General features: G+C 38.9%; 2 protein-coding genes and 1 non-coding gene across 3 annotated transcripts in view; 2 read left to right on the top strand and 1 right to left on the bottom strand.

Annotated features, from left to right (window-relative positions):
* LOC112425398 (nif-specific regulatory protein-like) overlaps positions 1–26133 on the bottom strand; it is a 119694-nt gene that overhangs the window by 27689 nt on the left and 65872 nt on the right. The gene's annotated exons all lie outside the window — the stretch shown is intronic.
* On the top strand, positions 16498–19025 carry LOC105474993 (cTAGE family member 8-like). Its single transcript, XM_011729952.3, has one exon. It carries the CDS (start codon positions 16618–16620, stop codon positions 18943–18945), a length of 2328 nt encoding a protein of 775 aa, XP_011728254.3. The 5' UTR covers positions 16498–16617; the 3' UTR covers positions 18946–19025.
* On the top strand, positions 19542–19643 carry LOC112425411 (U6 spliceosomal RNA). Its single transcript, XR_003016466.2, has one exon. It is a non-coding gene; the product is annotated as a U6 spliceosomal RNA (small nuclear RNA).

Below are 26133 nucleotides of genomic sequence, written 5' to 3'. Positions count from 1 at the left end.
ATTAAGTTTTTATTAGTTGCATCATTCTTTGGAATATTTTATGTGAACTGATATGACCTCTTTATATGATGTAATATGATATAAAGAATGCTTCAGCTGTCTTCATCTTGTGTCCTCCATCATACTAAACTCCCTGCTAATCATCTATTCACTGTCTTTATTTGTGAAACACAAATGTAATACATATGTTGAAGGTTGTTTGGGGTTTACATGAGCTTTATCTTGCATAACTTCATTTACGAGGGTCTGGACATTTTTGAGAAAATAGGTACTGCTGAAAGGTCTCTTACAAGATAAATTGCAAAAGGTTGCATGAGCACTATTCACAATAGCAAAGACATGGAATCAACCTAAGTGCCCATCGACAATGGATGGGATAAAGCAAATGCGGTAGAAATTCACCATGGAATATTACGTATTCATAAAAAGGATGAATTTGCGTCCTTTGCAGCAATACAGATGCAGCTGGAGCCCTAATCCTAGGCAAATTAATGAAGGAACAGAAAACCAAATACCACATATTCTCACTTATAAGTGGGAGCTAAACAATGGATACACATGGACATAAAGATGGCAACAATAGAAGCTGGGGACTACTAGAGAGGGGAGAATTTAACTATTGGATACTATGCTCATAGGTGGGTGACAAGATCATTCATATATCAAGCCTCAGCATTATGTAATACACCCAGGTAGCAAACCTGCACATGTATTCCCTGAATCTAAAATAAAAGTTGGAATAAAAACGATAAGTAAATATAAATAAATAATAGCATAAGATATGGTTTGGCTGTGTCCCCACCCAAATCTCATTTGAATTCCCATATGTTGTGGGAGGGATCCAGTGGGAGGCAATTGAATCATGTGGGCAGGTCTTTCCTGTGCTGTTCTTGTAATAGTGAATAAGTCTCACAAGATCTGAGGGTTCTACGAGAGGGAGTTTCCCTGCAAAAGATTTCTCTTATCTTGTCTGCCACCATGTGAGATGTCCTTTTCACCTTCTGCCATGATTATGAGGCCTCCCCAGCAACATGGCACTGTAAGTCCAATAAACCTTTCTTTTGTAAATTGCCCAGTCTCAGGTATGTCTTTATCAGCAGCATGAAAACAAACTAACACAGTAAATTGGTAGCAGGAGTGCGGCACTGCTGAAAAGATAACCAAAAATGTGGAAGCGACTTTGGAACTGGGTAACAAGCAGAGGGTGGAACAGTTTGGTAGGGCTCAGAAGAAGACAGGAAAATGCAGGAAAGTTTGAAACTTCATAGAAACTTGTTGAATGGCTTTGATCAAAATGCTGATAATGATATGGACAGTGAAATCCAGGCTGAGGGGGTCTCAGATGGAGATGAGGAACTTATTGGAAACTGGAGCAAAGATGACACTTGTTATGTTTTAGCAAACAGACTGGCAGCATTTTGCCCCTGCTGTAGAGATTTGTGGAACTTTGAACTTGAGAGAGATGATTTAGGGTATATGGTGGAAGAAATTTCTAAGCAGCAAAGCATTCAAGAGGTGACTTGGGTGCTGTTAAAGGCATTCAGTTTATAAGGGAAGCAAAGCATAAAAGTTTGGAAAATGTGCAGCCTGACAATGCAATAGAAAAGAAAATTCCATTTTCTGAGAAATCCAAGCCAGCTGCAGAAATTTGCATAAGTAATGAGCAGCTGAATGTTAATTGCCAAGACAATGAGGAAAATGTCTCCAGGGCATGTCAGAGGTCTTCATGGCAGCCCCTCCCATCACAAGTCTGGAGGCCTAGGAGGAAAAAGTGGTTTTGTGGGCTGGGCCCAGGGTTCCCATGCTGTGTGCAGTCTGGGGCCTTGGTGCCCTGCGTCCCAGTCACTCCAGCTGTAGCTGAAAGGGGCCAATGTATAGCTCAGGCCATGGCTTCAGAGTGTGCAACCCTCAAGCCTTGGCAACTTCCACGTGGTGTTAAGCCTGCCAGTGCACAAAAGTCAAAAATTGGGGTTTGGAAGTCTCTGCCTAGATTTCAAAGGATGTATGAAAATGCCCGAATGTCCAGGCAGAAGCTTGCTGCAGGGGTGGGGCTCTCATGGAGAACCTCTGCTAGGGTGGTGCAGAAGGGAAATGTGGGGTTGGAGCCCCCACAGAGTCTCTACTGGGGCACCACCTAGTGGAGCTGTGAGAAGAGGGCCACCACCCTCCTGAACACAGAATGGTAGATCCACTGTCAGCCTGCACTGTGCACCTGGAAAAGCCACAGACACTCAACGCCAACCCATGAATGCAGCTGGAGGGAGGCTGTGCCTTGCAAAACCACAGGAGCGGAGCTGCCCAATACCATTAGAACGCATCTCTTGCATCAGCGTGACCTGGAGATCATTTTCAAGCTTTAAGATTTGACTGCCCTGCTGGATTTCGGACTTGCACAGGGCTTGGAGCCCCTTTGTTTTGACCAGTTTCTCCCATTTGGAACAGCTATATTTACTCAATGCCTGTACCTCATTGTATCTAGGAAGTAACCAACTTGCTTTTGATTATACAGGCTCATAGGCAGAAGGTACTTGCCTTGTCTCAGATGAGACTTTGGACGTGGACTTTTGAGTTAATGCTGAGATAAGACTTTGGTGGACTGTTGGGAGGGCATGATTGGTTTTGAAATGTGAGGATGAGATTTGGGAGGGGTCAGGGGCAGAAGAATATGGGTTGTCTGTGTCCCCACCCAAATCTCATCTTGAATTCCCACATGTTGTTGGAGGGACCCAGTGGGAGGTAATTGAATCATGGAGGCAGACCTTTCGTGTGCTGTTCTTGTGATAGTGAATAAGTCTCATGAGATCTCATGGTTCTATAAGGGGGAGTTTCCCTGAACAAACTTACTTCTCCTGTCTGCCACCATGTGAGTCATGCCTTTCACCTTCTGCCATGATTGTCAGGCCACCCCAGTCATGTGGAACTGTAAGTCCAATAAACCTCTTTCTTTTGTAAATTGCCCAGTCTCGGGTATGTCTTCATCAGCAGTGTGAAAGTGAACTAATATGGCATGTAAGGAAAATTATACTATTGGCAGTACACAAGGGTCATGCTACAGCAAGTAAGATACATGATTCAGGAGAACTTAGCAGGTTTGACAATCCATACGTGAAGAAATAAAAATCTGTAATTGAAAGTAAGGAGCAAAAAATGAGAGGAACACAGATACCTCCTGATTGTCAAAAGAGGAAAAACATTCATAAGACATTATCACTTGGGTCTATGTTGGGGAAAGAGGGATGTAAACTTTCCATGCAAATTTCACTCATCTTTCCTTATGAAATTCTAGCATGCTCTTCCAACCTGCTTACACTGATTTCCCTCTCCATGAAATCACATCCCATTTCTAATTTTTACTCATTATTTTAGCATTTAATCATTGCTTTATATTTCTTCTGAACTAGGTAATGCATGTAAATTTTATATGACCACTGGGATCATAAGGTCATTAAAGGAGAACATAAGCATGAATATATTTATTATTCTAACAGAATATTAAGAATGGAAAACTAATATATGCATATTGAATTGAATAAGAAACTAATAAGGACTGAATACTGCTAGAGACTAAATTAGGGAATGTATGAAGAAAAGGATAAATTATACAATATGTTGTCTCATTTGGTTATCATTACAAAATAATTTCCAGAAGGTAATGTGCTAGAGTTTCACAGTAATTCTATACATCTGGTTCAGCTATTTCACATCAGCTATCAAGTCACTTAATTTACTGCTTCTGCTTTCCACTGGTAAAGTATATTTGAAAGAACTAATTTGCATGTCTTAAATATTAATGTGTAAGCTTTATATGGATTTAAATGTGCTAGGACAAATGAAAAATAATGTCAGTGCCTTCTTATGTCATCTGTCCAATGGAGCAGCACGTGAGCATCAATTTTAAAACTACTAGACAGTAAAGACATTTTGAAGAAATTATTGAGATTAGAGTCATACAATGTAATCTAAAAAATCTTAGAGCAAGAGACAGAAAGAGAAGTTCTTCTCTTCTGAGGTGATGAGTTGTATCCAGGGGAACATGAGCAGAAATTCTAGAGGGCTACAGAGGATGGGTGAGAGTGGGTAAGCATGGGAAGGCTTTCTGAGAGAGCACTTTAAGATCATTTGAAAATGAGTTCAGTAGTTAGAAACAGAAAATGTAGCGTCTGTGTATATAAATCATTCATTGTGCTGGTGGTCGTTAGACTGTCGAAATTTTTTTTTCATTTCCCTAACTTCGTAATCCATGCGTGCAGTGTGGGTTAATGGTATTAACCAATTTACAGGATTAAATAACATAGTCTTACTGAGTCAGTTTGTGCTCAAAGCAGCTGGGCCGGCAGAAAAAGGTGTTCCCACAAGAAGCTTATCCTAGATGGAGCACGAGCATGGGTCTCCTGACTCCCGTTGGTATCATTCTCCATGTCACTCCCAGTGAAAGTGATCAGAGACAAAGGCAAAAAGAAAAAATTGGCACAAATGGAAAAATGAGTAGGAGAGGAATAAATGAGAGACTCCCTGTGCCTCACAGCCTCTGCAAGAGGCTCTCACAGAGATGAAAGGACTTCACACCCCTGGATGAAAGTATTGATGTCCGAGATATTAGCTGACTTACTGAAAATCACGTAATGGCAAGATAAGGATAGGAATATATGTTTCTGGATAACTTCTCCAGTAAAATTTTTACCATAACATTTGCTATGAATCTTGATAATACTGAGCAAGTGTCAATAGCCCTCAAAACAAGCAAAAAGTCCTAGTGACAGTGTCTGTCAGTAACCTTGTATTGACTTTTCTGAAACAGTCAGGTTGATGTTGACTTATAGTTCTGTTTGATAGTCTCCCATTTTGTCTATCAGTGTTGACAGATAGTATACTTTGCTAGATTTGTCTTTTAGGAAAAATAATTCTGGTCCTAGAGTTGGTAGGATGAATGACAATGCTGCTGGCTGTTTTCTGAAAATACCATTGAGATGAAGAAATATAGTATCTTCTTTAGCTGAAGAAACAGGCCAGGTGCACTGGCCCATGCCTAGAATTCCAGCACTTTGGGAAGCTGAGGCAGGAGGATCACCTGAGCCCAAGAATTTGAAACCATCCTGGGCAACATAGCAAGATCCCATTTCCACAAAAATATTCAAAATTAGCTGAGCTTGATGCTGCCTGCGTATGGTTCCAGCTACTCAGGCAGCTGAGGTGGAAGGATCCCTTGACACCAGGAAGCTGGGGCTGCAGTGAGCCATGACTGTGCCACTGCACTCCAGCCTGGGTGTCAGAGTGAGACCCTGTCTCAAAAAATAAATAAATAAAAATAGCTGAAGAAATACTTTTCAAAGATTTTTATAGTGTATGTTCAATGGAAACCACTGCCCAAAGAAATGTTCATACTGGCTACACCATTTATTTCAATTAACTGATGCTCATTTTCATCATTTCTTTCGACAAGTTGAGGTTGTCATTCAACCATCAATTACCTTCACGTTTTCTTCTCTCTTTCAGTGCTGTAATAGCTTATCACTATTCTGTGACATCTTAACTTCTATTTTTAGATTTTGCTCAGTTTTCTTTTTTTCTTTTTCTTTTCTTATTTTTTTTTTTTTAAAGACAGATTCTCCCTCTGTCGCCCAGGCTGGAGTGCAATGGTGTGATCTTGGTTCACTGCAACCTCCACCTCCTGGGTTCAAGAGATTCACCTGCCTCAGCCTCCCGAATAGCTTGGATAACAGACGTGCGCCACCACGCCCAGTTATTTGCTCAGTTTTTAGATACAAAATGTATACGATGGCAACTGAGATGAGAATCAAAGTATTTCTTAATTTAAAATCAGAAATAACCACAATTAAAAGTGAGATAATCTGGGAAGCAAGATGATGTCTAAGATGTAAATATTCCTACTTTATGGAAATAGGTTATCATGACATACATTGTTAACCTTTCTGTTTAGATATGAAATGTGTTTTCATTATTGTTGACTGTTTCTAATAAGGTCTGAAAAGATGTATGCGTTATTGATGTTTCTTCCCAGTTCTGAACTCTTGTCAATTTTTTGGAGCTAAATTTAATATTATTACTACGGTGTGAATGTTTGTGTCCCCCTCAAAATTCACTGAAACCTAATCGCCAATGTGATAGTAGGAGGAAGTAGGGCTTTTAGGATGTGATTAGGTCAAAACATAGAGCCCTCATGAATGGGATTAGCACCCTTACAAACAGATACCAGAGAGGTTCCTTACTTCTATGCTACATGATATAATTTGGCTTTGCAATCTGGAACCATAATCTCAATTTGAATTGTAATCCCCAGGTGTTGAGGGAGGAACCTAGTGCGAGATGATTGGATCATGTGGCGGTTTCCCCCATGCTGTTCTCATGATAGTGAGGGAGTTCTCGCGAGATCTGATTATTTTATGTGTTTGGCAAGCTCCTCCTTTGCTTGCTCCTCTTGCTACTGCTGCCTTGTGAAGAAGGTGCCTGCTTCCCCTCCTGCCATGATTGTGTTTCCTGAGGCCTCCCCAGTCATAGGGAACTGTGAGTTAATTAAATCTCTTTCCTTTATAAATTACGCAGTCTTAGTTATTTCTTTATAGCAGTGCAAAAACGGACTAAGACACCACACGAGGACACAATTAGAAAGTACCATCTATGAACCAGAAGTTGGCCCTCATCACACACTGAATCTGCCAGCACCTTGATCTTGGACTTCCAGCCTCCAGCACTGTGAGAAATAAGTGTCAGTCTCACTGTTGTGATCCACTAAGAATCTGTGTTCATAAGACATAACTACAAGATGAGAAAGGGGTGCTTGTCCCACATCTGACTTTGTGTGAATTTAAATAAATCATTGCGGTATAAATGCACTAAGGCCCTGGGTGTGTCTCTTGTGGCAGATGAGTATCAGGGAGGAGATTCTAAAGAGTGAGGTATGTGATCTCCAGAGGGTAGAATGAGGCAAATTCTTCAGGCTGGTAATTAGGGAAAGATGAAGGTCTCTCAGTCTGTCCCAGGCTGAATCCTCCAGAAGTGGCCACCAAGGTGGAGTCTGACAGGCAGGATGTTTATAAGGGATAAACGCTTGTGGAAGGGAGGAGGAGACAGAAAACCTACAACGTGACTGCAACAAAGACTCATTCAGCCCCACAGGCAGCTCTGAAACACCTATGGCCCATCAGTTTTCCCACGTTGAGCCAGAATGCCTGGGCCTTTATATCCCCACCCCAATCAGTCTTTGGACGTGGGCCACACCAGAAGCACATGCACTAGGATGAAGCTTCTCTGGGCCTGAGGCAAACCCTGAGGGAGCTGATAGCTGGAGGCTGGCTGCGAGCAGCTGGGGCAAAGCAGACCTCCCTGAAGTCACAGCTTCCTGAAGTCACAGGTTGAATTCAAGTCTGAGTAGCCTGTGTTTTTCTTTTTTGTTGTTGTTTTCTCATTTACCACTTATCAAGTAATGGTAAGAAGAAGCAAAAGGTAGCAGATTATTTCCAATTTGAGTCAGAGATTTAAAGAGGAAGCCTCTCAAGAACCAGAATAATAGAAGTACCCATCAAGGTAGGACAAATACAAAGGAATCTAGGTTCACAAGGGCAAAACTGCTGAGTCAGCCACCCTTTCCCACTGAAGGTTTCTTCCCCAAGGTGAGGTTTAAAAGATCAACTGGGCCCGGCGCGGTGGCTCACACCTGTAATCTCAGCACTTTGGGAGGCTGGGGCTGGCGGATCACCTGAGGTCAGGAGTTCGAGACCAACCTGGCCAACATGGCGAAACCCTGTCTCTACTAAAAGTATAAAAATTAGCCAGGCGTGGTGGAAGGCGCCTGTAATCCCAGCTACTTGGGAGGCTGAGGCATGAGAATCACTTGAACCTGAGAGGCAGAGGTTTTGGTGAGCCAAAATCGCGCCACTGCACTCCAGCCTGGACAATAAAAGTGGGACTCCGTCTCAAAACAACAACAACAACAACAACAAAAATCAACTGGGCTGGGTACGGTGGCTCACACCTATAATTGCAGCAGTTTGAGATCAGCCTGGCCAACATGGTGAAACCCTATCTCTACTAAAAATACAAAAATTAGCCAAGCGTGGTGGCATGCATCTGTAATCCCAGCTACTCAGAAGGCTGAGGCACGAGAATCACTTGAACCTGGGAGGCAGAGGTTGCAGTGGGCTGAGGTCACACCATTGCACTCCAGCCTGGGTGACAGAGTAAGCCTCTCTCTGGGGAAAAAAAAAAAGAAAAAAGATCAACTGCTTTTATGTGACTTTATTTCTTATTTAACAAGCAAATGAAGAGTGCTCTTTCACTTAGAAATTCCACTCCTAGGAATGTATCCTAAGCTTTTAATTTAAAATATCTGATTTTATGTGTGTGTCTGTGTGTATTTTATATACATAATGTATATGTACTTATATAGATATATAATTACATACATATTACACACATGAAAGTAGATATACAGCCCCACAATACACCATAGTAAATAAAATGGATATGATCTATAATCTAATTGTCAGAAAATGAGATTTACTAGGTTTAAATACAACTATACAGTGAAAAAAACACTCAACGGTCAAATAAACGTCTTAGAAGAAGATTTTTGACATGGGAAATATTCATGACTATTATTGCCAGATGAAAACCATGGGTAGGTATAATGTTTACTTCTTATCACTTTTTATTTCTAATATATTGTAGGTCAACATATGAACATGAAAATGGCTAGATATTCACATATTAACATAATTAAAATGCTTACCTTTAGCTTTTAATTTCTTAGTCATTTACATGATGTTTCATTTTTTTAATTTTCAAAAAGAAGTAGGAAAATGAATGTCATATTCTCAAGTAAGACATGAACCTTCCTTTTTAGTCCCACTATGAATCAGCTTTTTGAAACTTTGACCTGTGATCTAAAATTGTCAGGTGTCAGAAAATTCCTCATATGCAAAGAAAAGTAAATAAACATATTAAATTAATAACTAACATAAAGGTCTAGGAATTATAAGTTGTTTACCCTAAAAATAAACCACCAGATAATGTAAATACTGTTAAATTAGTGAAATCTATTAGAGTCTTTAGAAGAGTCAGAAATCAATATAGGTACTCTAGAATAAAATTGATTTTAGGAATCTATTATCCCATGACACTATTTTAATTCTATGCTAAATAGGATGACCATCCTCTCTAAATGTGGTTTTTAAATAATTGCCAGATTAGGACTGAAAATAACTTAAACATAGTAGAGACTACCATAGACTACCGTATGTTTCCTCTAAATTATTTTGAATTAAATAACTTCCATTTTTATTGATTCTCCAGTTGTGACCTTTTCATTCATACTTCAGTACTTGACGAACTGTTATTAAGGAATGGGATGCACCCAGCCCTAGGTCACAGAATTCATCCTGATGGGATTCCAGCTCTGTGCAGAGATGGAGATGTTTCTCTCTTGCATCTTCTCGCGATTTTATGCCTTCCGTCTACTGAGGAATGGCATGAACATGGGGCTCACCTATCTGGATGACAGAGATGACAGACTCTACACTCCCATATACATTTTCCTCTCACACCTGGCCATCAATCACATGTATTATGCTTCCAACAATGTTCCAAAGAGGCAGGTGAACCAAATGAACCAGAAAAACAAAACAAAACAAAACAAAACTTTGTTCTATGGATAAAGCAGATATTTTCGTACTTGGCTTTTGCTCACACAGAGTGCCTAATTTAGGCAATGATGTCCTGTAATAGATAAGTGGCAATCTGCTAGATCCTTCTCCAACCCTTTACTTTGAGCCTATGGGTGTTGTTATGTGTGAGATGAGTCTCCTGAAGATGGTAGACAGACAGGTCCTATTTTTTAAATCCAACTTACCACTCTGTGCCATTTAAGCAGGCATTTAGACTATTTACATCCACAGTTAATATTGGTATGTGAGGATTTGATCCTATCATGAAGATGTTAACTGGTTGCTTTGTGGTTTCTATTGTGTGGTTGCTTTATAAAATCTGTGGGCTATGTACTTAAGTGTGTTTTTGTAGTAGAATACATCATTCTTTTGTTTCCATGTTTAGAGCTCCCTCAAGGGTCTCTTGTAACCCTGGTCTAGTGGTAACACATTCCCTTAGCACTTGCTTGTCTGGGAAAGATTTTATCTTTCCTTCATTTATGAAGCTTAGTTTGACAGGATATGAAATTCTTGGTTGGAATTGCTTTAAGAATGCTGAAAATAGTTATCTAATCTTTCTGGCTTGTAGAGTTTGTGCTGAGAAGTTCTCTGTCAGCCTGATGCGGTTGCCTTTGTGTGTAATCTGACCTTTTTCTGTAGTTGCCTTTAAGATTTTTTTTCTTTAGCTTTGACCTTGGACACTCTGATGACTATATGTGTTGGTGATGTTTACTTTGTATAGTATCTCGCAGGTGTTTTCTGGATTTTTTCTATCTTGCTGTCTAAGTTTCTGGCAAGATTAGGAAAATTTTCTTGAATTATTCTAACAAATAAGTGTTTCAGGTTGTTTACCTTTCTCCCTCTCTCTAAGGAATGTCAATAATTCATAGTTTTGGTCACTTTACATAATGTCATATTTCTCAAAAACTTTGTTCATTTTTAAAAATTATTTTAGATTTATTTTTCTCTGACTGGGTTAGTTCAAAAGACTTAAATTCAAGCTCTGAAATTCTTTCTCCTGCTTGGCCCAGCTATTAATAATGCTTTCAATTGTATTTTGAAATTCCTTGAGTTTTTCAATTTCAGAAACTCTGATTGATGTCTTTTTAACATTATTATCTGCTTCTTCATTTTCTAGATTGCTTTAGAAGTTTCTTTGCATCGATTTCCAACCTTTTCTTGGATCTCATTGAACTTCTTTGCAGTTCATGCCTTGAATTCCTTATCTGTCAATTACGAGTTTCCATTTTGGTTAAGGACCATTGATGGAGAGTCAGCATGATGTGAATGTAGATTCAGATCTTTCATGGTGCCAGCATTCCTACACTGATTCATTCTTATCTGAAGATACTAACACTTCTAATTTTTATAATGATTTTTGTGTAGGTAGGATTTTTAATTTTTCTTCCTTTCCCTATATATATTTTTCTTTTTCTTTCCCTTTCCTTTTCCTCCTCTCCCTAGAGGATGTGACTGAGGATAATGCTGGGTAGGGTCTTTTGGCTTTGCTTCCACAACCATATGCACTTCTGTCCTCAAGTTTTATATTGGGCTGGGTACTTTGACCTACAAGACAGTAGATAGCACTTACGGGTAACAGCAGGTTGCAGCCAATGGGGCTGGGTATACACTTGATTCTTGTTTACCAGGAAAACACTGCGTGGGGTTAGACCCAGCAAGTCCATCTACAGGTGCCCCAGTGATAGGCACTAGCACCAGCTCTGAGGGAGAGTCCAGTGGGCAGCCACCAAGTATCCAGAGGCATGCCTTAGCATGGAACTTGGCCCAAGTTCTCTGCATAGGGGTGCCAGAGGCAGCCTAATCTCTTAATCCAGGAGAGTGGCTGCTCCAAATGCCTGGAGATCTGCCTCATTGTGGAGTGGAGAGGGTCTCCTTGCACAAATATCCCTGCACAGGAAGGATGGGGTGGCTCAGGCTACTGCTCCAGGCGAGGAGGTGCTCCAAATACCTGGAAATCTGTGGAGCAGAGAGGGTCCCACTGCACTGCAATTCCTCTCTGCACCAGAAGAATGGAGCAGCTCCGACTGCTGATTCATGCTAATGGCACTCTGAATCCCTGGATATCTGCCTGGGCATGGAGTGGAGATGGCCCCCTTGCACAAGGATCTCTGCACAGGAAGGATGGGGCAACCCAGGCTGCTAGCCCATGCGAGCAAGTGCTTTAAATGCTTGGCAATCTGCTTATGTGTAGAATGGAGAAGGCCCTGCTACACCACAGTCTCAGGAAAGTAGGCTGGGACACCCAGCAATAACACACACAGACCAGTTCTAGTTCATCAAGCTGGCCCTGGCTGAAAGTCTCATTGCCCAGGAGAAACCACAGCCGTAGCAGCTCTCCTCCCGCCCAAGGTCTGTGACTGGGGAAAGCACAATTCCAGTGCCTACTGTTGAGATGTTTTCCACGGTTCTGTCTGTGGAGGACCCTACCCTGATCCAGAGCAGGTGCTCCAGTCTCTGTCCCAATACTAAAATGCCTGCATGGCCACGCTGCTGGGTTGCCAAAGAACGGCTGACTTTAGATGCACACAAATTAAAAATGGTGTCCTGTTCTCTGTCCTGGGGCTGGGAAAACACCTGTAGCTTTTTCCAGTATCCGTCTCTGTCAGTGTCTCCAAGCCTCTCGCGAAGTTAGCTCCAGGATTGGAGAGAAACAAAGTGCTGTCTCTCAGCCTGCGTTGCTCAGATCCCCAGTGGAAACGTGAGTCACAGAGGGAAGCTCCTACCTCTCATGTGCTGGGACTTCATTCACTTTTATCAGCTGGACAGCATTATGGTGGCTGTTTGCCAGCATTCTCCTCCTCCGGATCTGCAGTGTTCTTCACAATTCCAGTGGATCTCCGTTTTCCTTCTTGAATTAAAGCTCACAGAATTTATCTTTATGCACTGCCTTGCTATTTCCAAGCAACTGTGGCATGTTAAAAGCCTCTAATTGCCATCTTGAAAAAACAAATCTATCAACAATGTTTGATATGAGTTGGCCAATACTCAATTGAAAATAAGAAAAATTTTTATGTGCAAGGATAGTCTCTGAGGTTGAGCACTTTTGTTCAGTGATGAGTCATTTGAATTACCAACATGGTTAATGCTATAGAAATCTATGGAACCCATTTCTTTAAGAAATAGATTCATATCTTAATAAAGAACATCTTTTTTATTGTTTAATTGCCAAAACAACATGTTAGCCTATTACTGTAAGTAACCAGTTCAATCATAGCCATTCACATCATGTAGTACCAAGTGGTATTTTTTCAGAAAAAATGAACGTGAGGAAGAAAACTCCTTGACTGGAAAAAAAATTGATACATATAATCATTACAGAGCTGTATATGTATATAACACTAACTGTGAGATGAATGAAGAAAACTCAGATTCACTGTTGAGTAGCTTATAATTTCGAAGTCCTCTGCTAGACATGAAAACTATTTAGTGTTGAACAAAAATAGGATACTATATCTCACAACTCCTATATAAATGTTTCCATTCCTACTTTATTTCTGCTTTCATTTTCACGGCGCATCTACAGTCTCTCTTCCGGCCTCCCATTTGTATTTTACAACATGCATAATTACAGATTTATTCTTTAATTATCTCATTTTCATATGAGTTTTATATCTCTTGAAAGATTTCTTTGAAACTTCTGCTTTTTTTATTTTCCAGAGCAGCAGAGTATTTTTAGGCAATAATATTTTACCTTATTATGCCTTTCAATTATTAAAAGAAAAAGGGAAAGTAGTAAAATAAACAAATGTAGAGAGTCACCAACTTACAGTGGTTTCACTTAAGATTTTCAACTGTACAATAGTGGGAAAGTGATATGTATTCAGTAGAAACCATATTTCAAATACTCATGCAACCATTATCTTTTCATTTTCAGTACAGTATTCAGTAAATTACATAAAATATTCAACAGTTTTCTATAATATAGGCTTTGTGTAAGATTATTCTGCCCAACTGTAGGCTAATGTTAGTGTTCTGAGCATGGTTAAGGTGGGCTAGGATAAGCTATGATGTTTGGTAGGTTAGGTTTATTAAACATATGTTCAAGTCAGGTATAGGGGTGTGTGCCTAAAGACCCAGCTGCTCAGGAAACTGAGGCAGGAGGATTGTTTGAGCTCAAGGAGTTTGAGAATATAGTGCACTACGAGTACACCTGAGAATAGCCACTGCACTCCAGCCTGGGCAACATGACAAGAGTCGATATTTTTTTTAAAAAAGCATCAGCTTACAATATTATCAACTTCTGATGGGTTTATTGGAACATAATCCTATCATAAGTTGAAGAGTATCTTTATATAGTAGAATATAGTAACATACTACAGACTTGTTTCCTCAAAACATAAAGATAAACCACACTAATGATCATCCATGGGAGAGGGACACCCAGGCAGTGTCCTGCAAAATGAGAAATACTTGTAGGCCATACTTCACATTCCTGACTGAGTCTCTTCCCCATGAAATAAAATCATTAAGAAATTTTTAGTAACATTTTAATTATTATATTTTAATTAAAAATTTAGGTATAGAAAGAAGATTGTATAGCTTTACATTAAAAATAAATTATTATGTGACTTGGCTACTTGACACCAACTAGCTTGTGTCAGATTCACCCTCCCACCATAAAAAACTATACAATCTGGACAAAATATAGAAAAAAATTCTTGGCAGGTGCATTAGTCTGTTCTCATGCTGCTAATAAAGACATACCCAAGACTGGGTAATTTATAAAAGAAAGAAGTTTAGTGGACTCACAGTTCCACATGGCTGGGGAGACCCCACAATTATGATGGAAGGCAAAGAAAAAGCAAAGGCACATCTTACATGGCAGACAAGAGAGAGGGCACGTGCAGGGGAGCTCCCCTTTGTAAAACCATCAGATCTCGTGAGACTTATTCACTACCACAAGAACAGCACGGGAAAGACCCGCCCCCATGATTCAATTACCTCTCACCAGGTCCTAAGCATGGTTCAGGTGGGCAGGCTACATGTGGGAATTATAGGAGCCACAATTCAAGATGGGATCTGGGTAGGGTCACAGCCAAACCATATCAGTAGGCACTGAAGAACATTGTTGCAGCAAGTCAGGTATGAGATCTTTAAGAAAGGTGAAGCACATGAGATTTGTACCACATTTGCCAGGATTTTCCAGAAAGGCACCTTCCTGACGTTGGTACAGGAAAATGTGACCCAACCAGGGGTTAGTGGTCTTGGGAACCAAAAGAAGCAATGAATAGAGTTCAAAGCTGCTAAATTGGTTTGGAATTGGGGGTCAGTGTACCATATGGGAGAGAGAAAGAACCTAGAAATGGGTGTGTAGATGCCATTTTGGTCCTTCTGTGACTTCTTAGCTATGTGACAGCTGGTTAAGAAGAGAGGAGACGTAGTAGAAAACAACAGCTGGCATACAGAAAGCAGAAGAGATCATCAGGGACTGAAAATTTACTGGAAAGCTACTGGAGTTCAGATCCAGCCAGATGGGGAAATGTTGGTAAACAACTGAGAAACTCACTTGGACTCTAAAAATTATCTTAGGAGAGGTGCAGTATCCTAGGAGTGAGGCATATGTTCTAAGAGGAAAATAAAATATCATTACCATAATACAGCTTAAAACTACGTCTTGAGAGCAGCAAGATGATCTACAAGTAATTACAACTTCTGCCCAGATAAAAAAATTCAAAATTCTTGAGTATTTCAATATTATATTAGCCATAAATTCAGCATACTTTAAAAAAAATACCAAATATACAAAAAAGCAAGAAAAGAAGACTGATGAGAAATAAATCAGTTATTAAAAACAAATTCATAGAGAATCCAGATATTGGAGTTAATAGATAGAGCCTCATAATATCTATGATCAATATAAAGGGAAGAAAGAAAAAATGAAAGACAAAACAGGTTGTGTCAGATTTCTTTCTGGCAGCTCTGAAATGCTCACTTTATTTTCACAGAATCTAATTTCCTAAATTATGTTTGATGTTTCAAGCAAAAATCATAGCATTGCCTAGTGTTATTCTAAATGTATGTAAGACAATTATACTACAAATTTGAGAGGGCAAAGAGGCATAATATGACAGAGGGTTGCTATACTTCACTCAAACTGGAATACAGATGACACCCATTTAGTGTGATAATGTATATATAAAGGAATATATACTAAGCTATAAAATGCAACCTAAACAACTATAAAAAAGAAGACACGCTATAAATACTATGAATAACAAAATGGAATTCTAAAACAAATATTCAAATAACCTACAGGAAGTCATCAAAAATAAACAGAGAAACAAGAATTGATACAGAAAAAAAAAAGTCAGGCTTATGCGCTAAAATATCCATAATTAGACTAATTATGAATGGTCTACCAAGACACAGATAATAGAAGAGTGTATTTAAAAGAATGACTCTTTCGTATATATTTCTTGTATGCTGTGTACAAGAAACTCACTAAATTTACCAATACAGGGCAGGCCAAATTAAAAGGATGAAAAAAGATATATTACACAAACATTAATGCAAGGAAAGCAAGAGTGCCTGTATGTATATCAGATAAAGCAAAGAAAATTACCAGAAACAGATTATATAATGATCAAAGGTTTAATCCATGAAGAAAACGGCGATTTTAAAAGGGTACTCACCAAACAACAGAGCTGCAAAATATGCCATGTGAAAACTGCCAGAACTAAGGCGGGTCAGGATGGGACCTGCGTTGCCTCAGGATGTAAAGTGTAACAAGGGGGCAGGGGGGATGAGGGGACAGCAGCATGGGCCTGTGAGGCCTGTGGGGTGCCCGCGTTCCCAAACCCCCCCGCAGCTGGCTCCGCAGTGGTCCGCTCCGCTTGGTGGCCACGTGCGGATTCGGATTCCAGACCCCAGGCTGCGTGTTCTCCACCGCTTGTTGTGGCCAGTGTTACTGCGGAGACCCCAGAGCAGCCTCGGCGCTATGGAGGAGCCCGGCGCTACCCCTCAGCCCTATCTGGGGCTGGTCCTGGAGGAGCTACGCAGGGATGTGGCAGCACTGCCTGAAAGTAGGAGACCATATTCGAATCCTTATGGTTTTCCATGGGAACTGGTGGTATGTGCAGCCGTTGTTGGATTTTTTGCTGTTCCCCTTTTTCTGTGGAGAGCTTTTAGATCCGTTAGGAGTCGGCTTTATGTGGGAAGAGAAAAACAACTTGCTGCAACGCTTTCTGGACTAATTGAAGAAAAATGTAAACTACTTGAAAAATTTAGCCTTATTCAAAAAGAGTACGAAGCCTATGAAGCAGAGTCGTCTTTACAGGATGCCAGCTTTGAGAAGGTGGCAGCAGAAGCACGAAGTTTGGAGGCAACTTGTGAAAAGCTGAACAGGTCCAATTCTGAACTTGAGGATGAAATCCTCTGTCTAGAAAAAGAGTTCAAAGAAGAGAAATCTAAACATTCTCAACAAGATGAATTGATGGCAGATATTTCAAAAAAGATACAGGCTCTAGAAGATGAGTCAAAATTCCTGAAATCACAAATAGCAGAAGCCAAAATCATCTGCAAGATCTTTAACATGAGTGAAGAACGACGCGAGATAGCAATACAAGATGCTTTGAATGAAAATTCTCAACTTCAGGAAAGCCAGAAGCGGCTTTTGCAAGAAGCTGAAGTATGGAAAGAACAAGTGAGTGAACTTAATAAACAGAAAATAACATTTGAAGACTCCAAAGCACACGCAGAACAAGTTCTAAATGATAAAGAAAATCACATCAAAACTCTGACTGGACGCTTGCTAAAGATGAAAGATCGGGCTGCTGTGCTTGGAGAGGACATAACGGATGATGATAACTCGGAATTAGAAGTGAACGGTGAATCGGAAAATGGTGCTTACTTAGATGATCCTCCAACAGGAGCTTTGAAGAAACTGATTCATGCTGCTAAGTTAAATGTTTCTTTGAAAACCTCGGAAGGAGAAAGAAACCACATTCTTATTGAGTTATCTGAAGTTGACAAAACAAAGGAAGAGCTTACAGAGCATATTAAAAATCTTCAGACTCAACAAGCATCTTTGCAGTCAGAAAACATGTATTTTGAAAGTGAGAATCAGAAGCTTCAACAGAAACTTAAAATAATGACTGAATTCTATCAAGAAAATGAAATGAAACTCCACAGGAAATTGACAGTAGAGGAAAATTTCCGGATACAGGAAGAAGAGAAACTTTCTAAAGTGGAAAAAAAGATCAGCCATACCACTGAAGGGCTGGAGACCTATGGAAAGCTAGCCAAAGATCTTGAAGAAGAATTGAAGAGAACTATTAATTTTTATCAAAGGCAGGTTATTTCCTACGAGAAAAAAGGACATGATAATTGGTTGGCAGCTCAGACTGCTGAAAGAAACCTCAATGATTTAAGGAAAGAAAATGCTCACAACAGACAAAAATTAACTGAAACAGAGTTTAAATTTGAACTTTTAGAAAAAGATCCTTGTGCACCTGATGCTTCAAATACAGCATTTGGCAGAGAGCATTCTCCATGTGGTCCCTCACCATTGGGTCAGCCTTCATCTGAAACGAGAGCTTTTCTCTCTCCTCAAACTGTGTTGGAGGGTCCACTAAGACCCTCACCTGTGCTTCCGGAGGGAGGAGGAAGAGGCCCAAGAGGCCCAGGGAATCCTCTGGACCATCAGATTACCAATGATAGAGGAGAACCAGGCTGCGATACGTTAACCGATCCTCACAGGGCTCCTCCTGACACTGGGTCCCTGTCGTCTCCGTGGGAACAGGACCGTAGGATGACGTTTCCTCCACCAGGACAATCACATCCTGATTCAGCGCTTCCTCCACAAAGGGAAGACAGATTTTATTCTAATTCTGATGGACTATCTGGGCCAGCAGAACTCAGAAGTTTTAATATGCCTTCTTTGGATAAAATGGATGGGTCAATGCTTTCAGAAATGGAATCCAGTAGAAATGATGCCAAAGATGATCCTGGTAATTTAAATGTGCCTGATTCATCTCTCCCTGCTGAAAATAAAGCAACCGGTACCGGCTTTGTTCCTCCACCTCTAGCTCCAATCAGAGGTCCATCGTTTCCTGTGAATACAAGAGGCCCATTCATGAGAAGAGGACCTCCTTTCCCCCCACCTCCTCCAGGAACCATGTTTGGAGCTTCTCGAGGTTACTATCCACCAAGGGATTTCCCAGGTCCACCACGTGCTCCATTTGCAGTGAGAAACATCTATCCACCGAGGGGTTTTCCTCCTTACCTTCACCCAAGACCTGGATTTTACCCCAACCCCACATTCTGAAGGTAGAAGCGAGTTCCCTTCAGGGTTGATTCTGTCTTCCAAGGAGCCTGCTACTGAACAACCAGAACCACAGCAAGAAACCCGACGATATTTTTGCTCTCTTCAAAAGTAATTTAGACTGATCTCATTTTCAGTTTAAGTAACGGCTGTTACTTAAGTGATTACACTTTTCTCAAATTGAAGTTTAAGGAATTATAGTTCTTAGTATAGTAGTTTATAAATAAAGATGATTTAAATAGAAATCTATGAGTAAATCATTTCCATTTTATTATATTCTAGATCGTATAACGTTTAATCACGGGAACTAATCCACTACTATAGCAACAACAGTGGGAGTTTTATATGTGTAATCTCGCAGGTGGGGAGGCTTTAAATTCTAAAGGCTGTGTCTTCATGCCAAGAACTGTATTCACTGTGGTTGTAGATAAATGAGAAAGTAACTTTATGCTTAATTAAATACATTTTAGTTGATTTTTTTAAAAAAGAAAACTGCCAGAACTGAAAGGAGATATAGACGAATCCACAATTATAGTTAGAAACTTCCTCATGCCTTTTTCAATAATTGACAGAACTAGACAGAAAATCAGCAAGGAGTGTTGGCTTTGGCCTCACTTTCTAAAATTAGAATGATGCAGACAAGATTAACACAGCTCCTGCATATAGATTACACAAAATTTTGCGAGGCGTTACATATTTTTTAAAAGAGGGGAAAAAATCAGCAAGAATATAAAACAACTCAAAATGCCATTAACCAAAAGAATCTATTTGGCATTTACAGAATATGCCACACAACAGCAGAATACGTATTTTTTCGAGTGCTGACAAAACACATGGCAAGATAGAGCTATCCTAGGCCCTAAAATTCACCACAGCAAATTTAAGAGATAATAATCATCCAGAGCAGGTGAAAACCAAAAATCATTGTAGGGAATCCAATTGGAAGTCAGCATAAGAAAGATATGAAAATTCCCAAACACTTGGAAATGTAAAAACACACTTCTAAATAATCTATCGGTCAAAGAAGAAGTCTCAAGGAAAATTTTAAAAATACATTGGACTGGATAAACATGAAACTGTGACATATCAAAGTGCTGAGAAGCCAACTTATAGCAATAAATGCATGCATTAGGAAAGAGGAAAAGTCTCGAGTGAGCAATAGATTTCCACCTCAGGAACCTAGAAAAAGAAGAGCAGAATAAACTGAAAGCAAGTAGAGGGTGGGGATTAATGAAGATAAGAACAGAAAACACTTACATTTAAAAGAGAAAAACAATAGTTAAATCAATGAAACAAAGAGATAGCTCCGTTAAGAGATTAATAAAATTTAGCAAACTCAAGTAGAAATTAAAAAGAAAAGATACAAATTTTAAAAATCATAATGAAACAGGCGATATCACTACATAATGAAACAGGCGATATCACTACAGACACCGTACATCACAAAGGACAATCAAGGAATATTACAAACCACTCCACACACATAAATTAGACAACTTAGACAAAAGAGACAAAATGCAGTGTTCCTGCTGCAACACACTAACTCAACTCACCACGCAGGAATAGACCATTTGAAGAACTCTATAACCATTAAGAAAATAGAATTCATAATTTTAAAACTACCAAAAAAGAAATCTCTAGGTTTAGATGGTTTCATTGGAGAATTCTGACAGGTTTTAAAAAATGTTAACACCAATTCTACACTATCTTTTCCAGAAAACAGTAAAAGAACATTTCCCAATTTATATTTTGAAGCTATTATTGCACTGATACCAAAACCAGGAGAGAGTGTGTGTGTATATATACATACACACATATATACATATATATATATATAAAGATGTGTTCAATTTACTTAACAAATAGACTTCTACACTATATTTTTCAAAATTGACCCATGTCCAATAGGGGATTGTTTCCAGAAAAACAAGCCTGATTAAATCTCACAAAGTCAATCAAAATAATCCACCATGTTAACAAACAAAAGAAGGAAAGTTACATTATATCAGCTGATACATAATAAACATTTAACACATTTCGACATCCATTCATGATAAAAGCACTCTATAAAGCGAGAATAGAGGAAACTTTTTCCACTTGATAAAAAGCATCTACAAAAACCTAACATTATAGAGTCATGTGTTGTTTAACGATGCGGATACATTCTGAAAAATGTGCATTCAAGTGATTTTGTCATTGTGGGAACGTCCTAGAGTGTACTTACACAGATCTAGATGGGATATATAGTAGCCACTATACACCTAGGCTATATGGAATAGCCCATCACTCCTAGGTGACAAACCTGTACAGCGTATGACTGTACTGAATACTATAGGCTATTATAATACAATTAAGTGTTACATTTATGGTAACAATTTGCTAAAACTCACCAACGATGGTATTTATGTATCTAAGCATATCTAAATACATAAAATGCACAGTAAAAAAATATAACCTGAAAGATTTTTTTAAATGGTACATCTGTATACGGCATTTACCATAAATGGAGCTTACAGGACTGAAAGTTGCCTGGGTGAGTGAGTGAGTGGTGAGTGAGTATGAAGCTCTAGGATATTACTGTATGATACTGTAGACTTTATAAACACCGTACACGTAAGTTACACTGAATTCATTAAAACATTTTTCTTTCTTCAACGATAAATTAACCTTAGCTTACTATAACTTTTACTTTATAAACTTTTTAATTTTTAATCATAATTTGATTCTACTTTGTAATAACACCACTTAAAACACAAATACTAGGAAGCTGCACAAAAGGTTTTCTTTTTTTATATCTTTATTCTACAGACATTTTTCTACTTGTGAAACTGTTTATTTTAATTATTTACTTTTTAAAAATTTGTTCTTGAAAACTAAGACACACATCAGCCTAAGTCTGCCTAGTATCTAGATCATCTATATCAGTCTTCCACCTGCACGTCTTGTCCCACTGAAAGGTCTTCACAGGTAAGAGCATGCGTGAAGATGTCGTCTCCTATGATAGCAATGCCTTCTTCTGGAATACCTCTTGATGGACTTGCCTGAAACTGTTTAGGAGTTAACATTTTTATAAGTAAAAGGAGTACACTAAAATAATGACAAAGGTCAGGCACAGTGGCTCATACCTGTAATCTCAGTACTTTGGGAGGCTGAGGTAGGCACATCATTTGCAGTCAGGAGTTCAAGAAAAGCCTGACCAAAATAGTGAAACCCCATCTCTACCAAAAACATAAAAAATTGGCCAAGCATGGTGCTGCACACCTGTAATTTCACCTACTTGTGAGGCTGATTTCACCTACTTCAAGAATCACTTGAACCCAGGAGGCAGAGGTTGCAGTGAGCTGAGATTGCAACACTGCACTCCGGCCTGGACAACAGAGCAAGACTCCATCTCCAAAATAAAATAAAATAAAATAACGACAAAAAGTTTAGTAGAATGTTGTAAATGCATAGTAAAATGCATAGTTGTTTGCTTTTATATCACACTGGGAGTGCAGTAGGATTGTTTACAGCAGCAATCCCACAAACATGTAAGTAATGCATTGTGCTACAACATTATCATGACTAAGACATCACTTGGCAATATGAATTTTACACCCCCATTATAATCTTGTGGGACCACTCTCATATATGCAGTCCATCACTGACCAAAGTGTTATGTAGGACATAGCTATACTAACATCATATTTAGTGGTGAAAAACCGAATGGTTTCTCTCTAAAATCAAGAATAAAGGAACTATATCTGTTTTTATCACCATTATGCAAAACAGTGCTGGAAGTTACACACTGTGCAATAAGACAAGAAAATAAAGGACATATAGGTCAGGATGGAAAAAAGAGAACAGTCCCTACTTACAACAGACATGACTGTCTACATAGAAATCCAAACAAATCTATTTTAGAAACCTCCTAAAATTAAGAAGTGAGTCCATTAAGGTCACAGAATTTAACATAAACACAATCAAATTAATTCTATTTCTATATACAGATATAACTCATTTTATCGTTCTGCAATTTATTGTGCTTCATAGATACTGCATTTCCATTGGGCTAAAATTTTGTGGCTAACCTGCCTCAAGCAAGTCTATCTGCACCATTTTTCCAACAGCATGTTCTCATTTTGTGTCCTAGGTCAAAATTTTAATGATTTATACAGTATTTAAAACTGGTTTGTTATTATTATGTCTGTTATGATGATGTGATCAGTGATCTTTGATGTTACTATTGTAATTGTTTTAGGGCAGCATGAGCACGTCCACATAAGACAGCAAACTTAACTGATAAATGTTGTGTTTGTTCTGATTGCTCCACCGACTGGTCATTTCCCTCTCTCTCTTCCTCTTCTGGCCCCCCTAGTCCCTGACACACAACAAAATTGAAACTAAGCCAATTAAACACTGTACAATGTCCTCTAAATGTTCAAGTGAAAGTCATTAAATGAAACCTAGAAATTATTAAGCTTAGTGAGAAAGGCATGTCAAGTAAGTATAAATCCAGAGTTGTCCAGCTTGAGCTGAAGTGCTATTAGACCTACCAAGTCATAAGACTGAATGGTCACAGCAACCATCTATTTTATAATGGATGCAATATGTTTTAGGGCAAGAAAAAATGCAAAAGACAAAAGTAGGCTGAATGAACAGTTGGTACAGATCCCTATGTCACTGATGCCTCTCTCTCAGCTTACATATACAGTCTCCTAGGTCCTTCCAACCAGCTGATAACTTTGTAAACAAGCCAGGCCTAATACAAGGACACTTAGGCTAGCTATATTGGCACAATTTGTCAACCACTCAGATGCGGGACCTCAAATGTAATCCATGAGGGTAAACCTACTCTGATAAGTGGAATACATAGATTCATCCCCATCCATAGAAAGGTTCAGAAAACAGGAGCTGGCCCTGTGATTTTACAGAGCTTTATCCTTCCCATAAGGGCAGGATCAGACATTGTCAAAAAAAGAAAAAAAGGAAAATTTTGAAAAGTAAATTTTGCTCAATCCTTATGCCTTATCCATTCTTCTTCTAGACAGGTCAATGAGCCCCAGAGATTATTTAAAACGAATCTCCAACATCTACAGATTGGTGGTCAAAAATAAAGGGTCTGAGTTTCTATCTAAAAAGATCTAATGATTAAAACCCTGGAATTCAAGTTTATTCTCTCACCAGCTTCTGAGTATTTAGGAAAGCAGACTACACTAAAAGAAATGACTGCAGGAATTCATGTCAAGATTTTATTTTACTGCCAAACAAACCTAGGCATGGATCTTTGCATCTCCCAAGTGCTTTCTGAATGTTTGGGGAAGGAATAGCATAAATATTGGTGAAACTCTAAGAAATTCACATATTGTGGTAGCTGTCATAGCCACGTGGTCCCAGCATATTACTTTAGATAACATATGTATCCTTTCAGTTACAAAGACATTTTCTGTTCTTGCCTTAATCTCAATCTCTTTATCACTGTGGCTTCCTCAGAGACAGAGTGAGACAGAGGCTCAGTTCTCTGCCCCTAGAAGAATAACAGTGGTCGGGTTCTTCATGTCTCTATGGAAATCATGCTGGTGCAAATGAAGCCTTTATTTTCTCATGTGTTACACAAAGCTCTCATGACAATTGGAAGGTACTCTGCCGAGGTGATGATTAATAAAACCTTCCCTTCTCAAAAGCACTTGAAGAGGCAGGAGCCTTCCTTGGCAGTTCTCAGATGGGCAGCAAAGTTCCCAGCACCATCAGTAAACTCAGCCACATTGTAGAAATGGTTGCCTTTTCTGTATGAAGATTATCTACGTTCTTACACAGCAATCATCTCTAGACACCTGGATTTCCTAACTGCCTTTGTGAGTTCTGGTCAAATATAATTTAATGTCGTTTTCATTGTTTGTTTGCTTTTACCGTCACACTTTAATATCATGCAAAAGTACATTTCTACTCTCTTCGTGCTCAAATTTTGCTCACCAACAGTTTTAGATAATAGGATACTATGAGTAAAATATGTTAATAGATATCAGCATATTATCCAGCAGTATATTCATACATTAAAGCAACCAATATGTTCACGGTATTTTGACTGGTAGCTTTTTTTAAAGTTGAAGAAATACCTGTGTGCAAGTGACTCTGGTAAATGTTTCACATTAACAAAAAAGACCAGCACTTTCTTTCTTTAAAAATTGTTTTTTCATATAATTACTATTTCTTCAATTTTTTGAAAGAGATGAGGTCTCTATGTTTCCCAGGCTGATTTCGACCTTCCGGGTTCCAGCGAACCTCCTGCCTCAGCCTCCCAAAGTGCTTAGATTACAGGCATGAGCCACCAAGCATAGCCCAGCAATTTATTTTTAAAAAGGCTTAAAGTGTCACATACAGAAGCTCATCAGGTTAACAAGTGTACAGATGCTTGTTTACTTATTATACATAATCTTATGAGGCCGCACAATCTGAGCAATGATTAGGAGCTCAAAGTTTAGATCCAATCTCAGGATAACATGAAATAAATGAGAAGAAATCAATAAATAACTGCAAATTATTTTATTTTCTTCAGCATAAGCATGACACTTATCCTTGGAATGGTGGTAGGAAAAGTCCAATGCAAATGAAATACTTTTTAGTTGGTTTTGCAGGATTAAATTTATAATCTTATGGACACTTAAATGGAGGATTATTGTTCATCCTTGCTATCTCCAAGACGATATAATTTTACATTAAAAATGAGAATAAAATTTAAGCAAAAATGACAATAGCATGCTTATGCTAACATTTTCATTGTGGGATCAAGGAAGCCTAAGTTCAATCAGAGAATTCAGAGACTGTTTCTGCAGCATTCCTCATAAATTCATCTAACTATTGCCTATCACCTGCATAGACAATGCTTAAAACTATGTATGCCAGAGGGTTTATCAATAGTAAGCCCAAATCCAACAAAACTTAGTGATTCTGTTTTCGTGTTTAGATAATGACACAGTGCAAATCTATTCAGTCATTCACATAAAAGCTCATCTAAATATTGTGGAAAACTAAATAACAAAAAATTAGATTCTGGGCTAAAAAATAAGTCTTAACACTTGGATATGAAAAGATTTTGTGAGATATTTGCTGTGGAGGTGATGATCAGTGCAAGAGTGGAAAGTGTAAGAGGTGAATGACCACTGGTGTATTTGGCTGACGGTTGTCTAACCTTAGTACAGGCTGCCCTTAATT

This window comes from Macaca nemestrina, chromosome 4, assembly GCF_043159975.1.
Source record: "Macaca nemestrina isolate mMacNem1 chromosome 4, mMacNem.hap1, whole genome shotgun sequence".
Lineage (NCBI taxonomy): Eukaryota > Metazoa > Chordata > Mammalia > Primates > Cercopithecidae > Macaca > Macaca nemestrina.
Note: the sequence above shows the minus strand (reverse complement) of the source record. Positions and strands in the feature narration are given on the sequence as shown.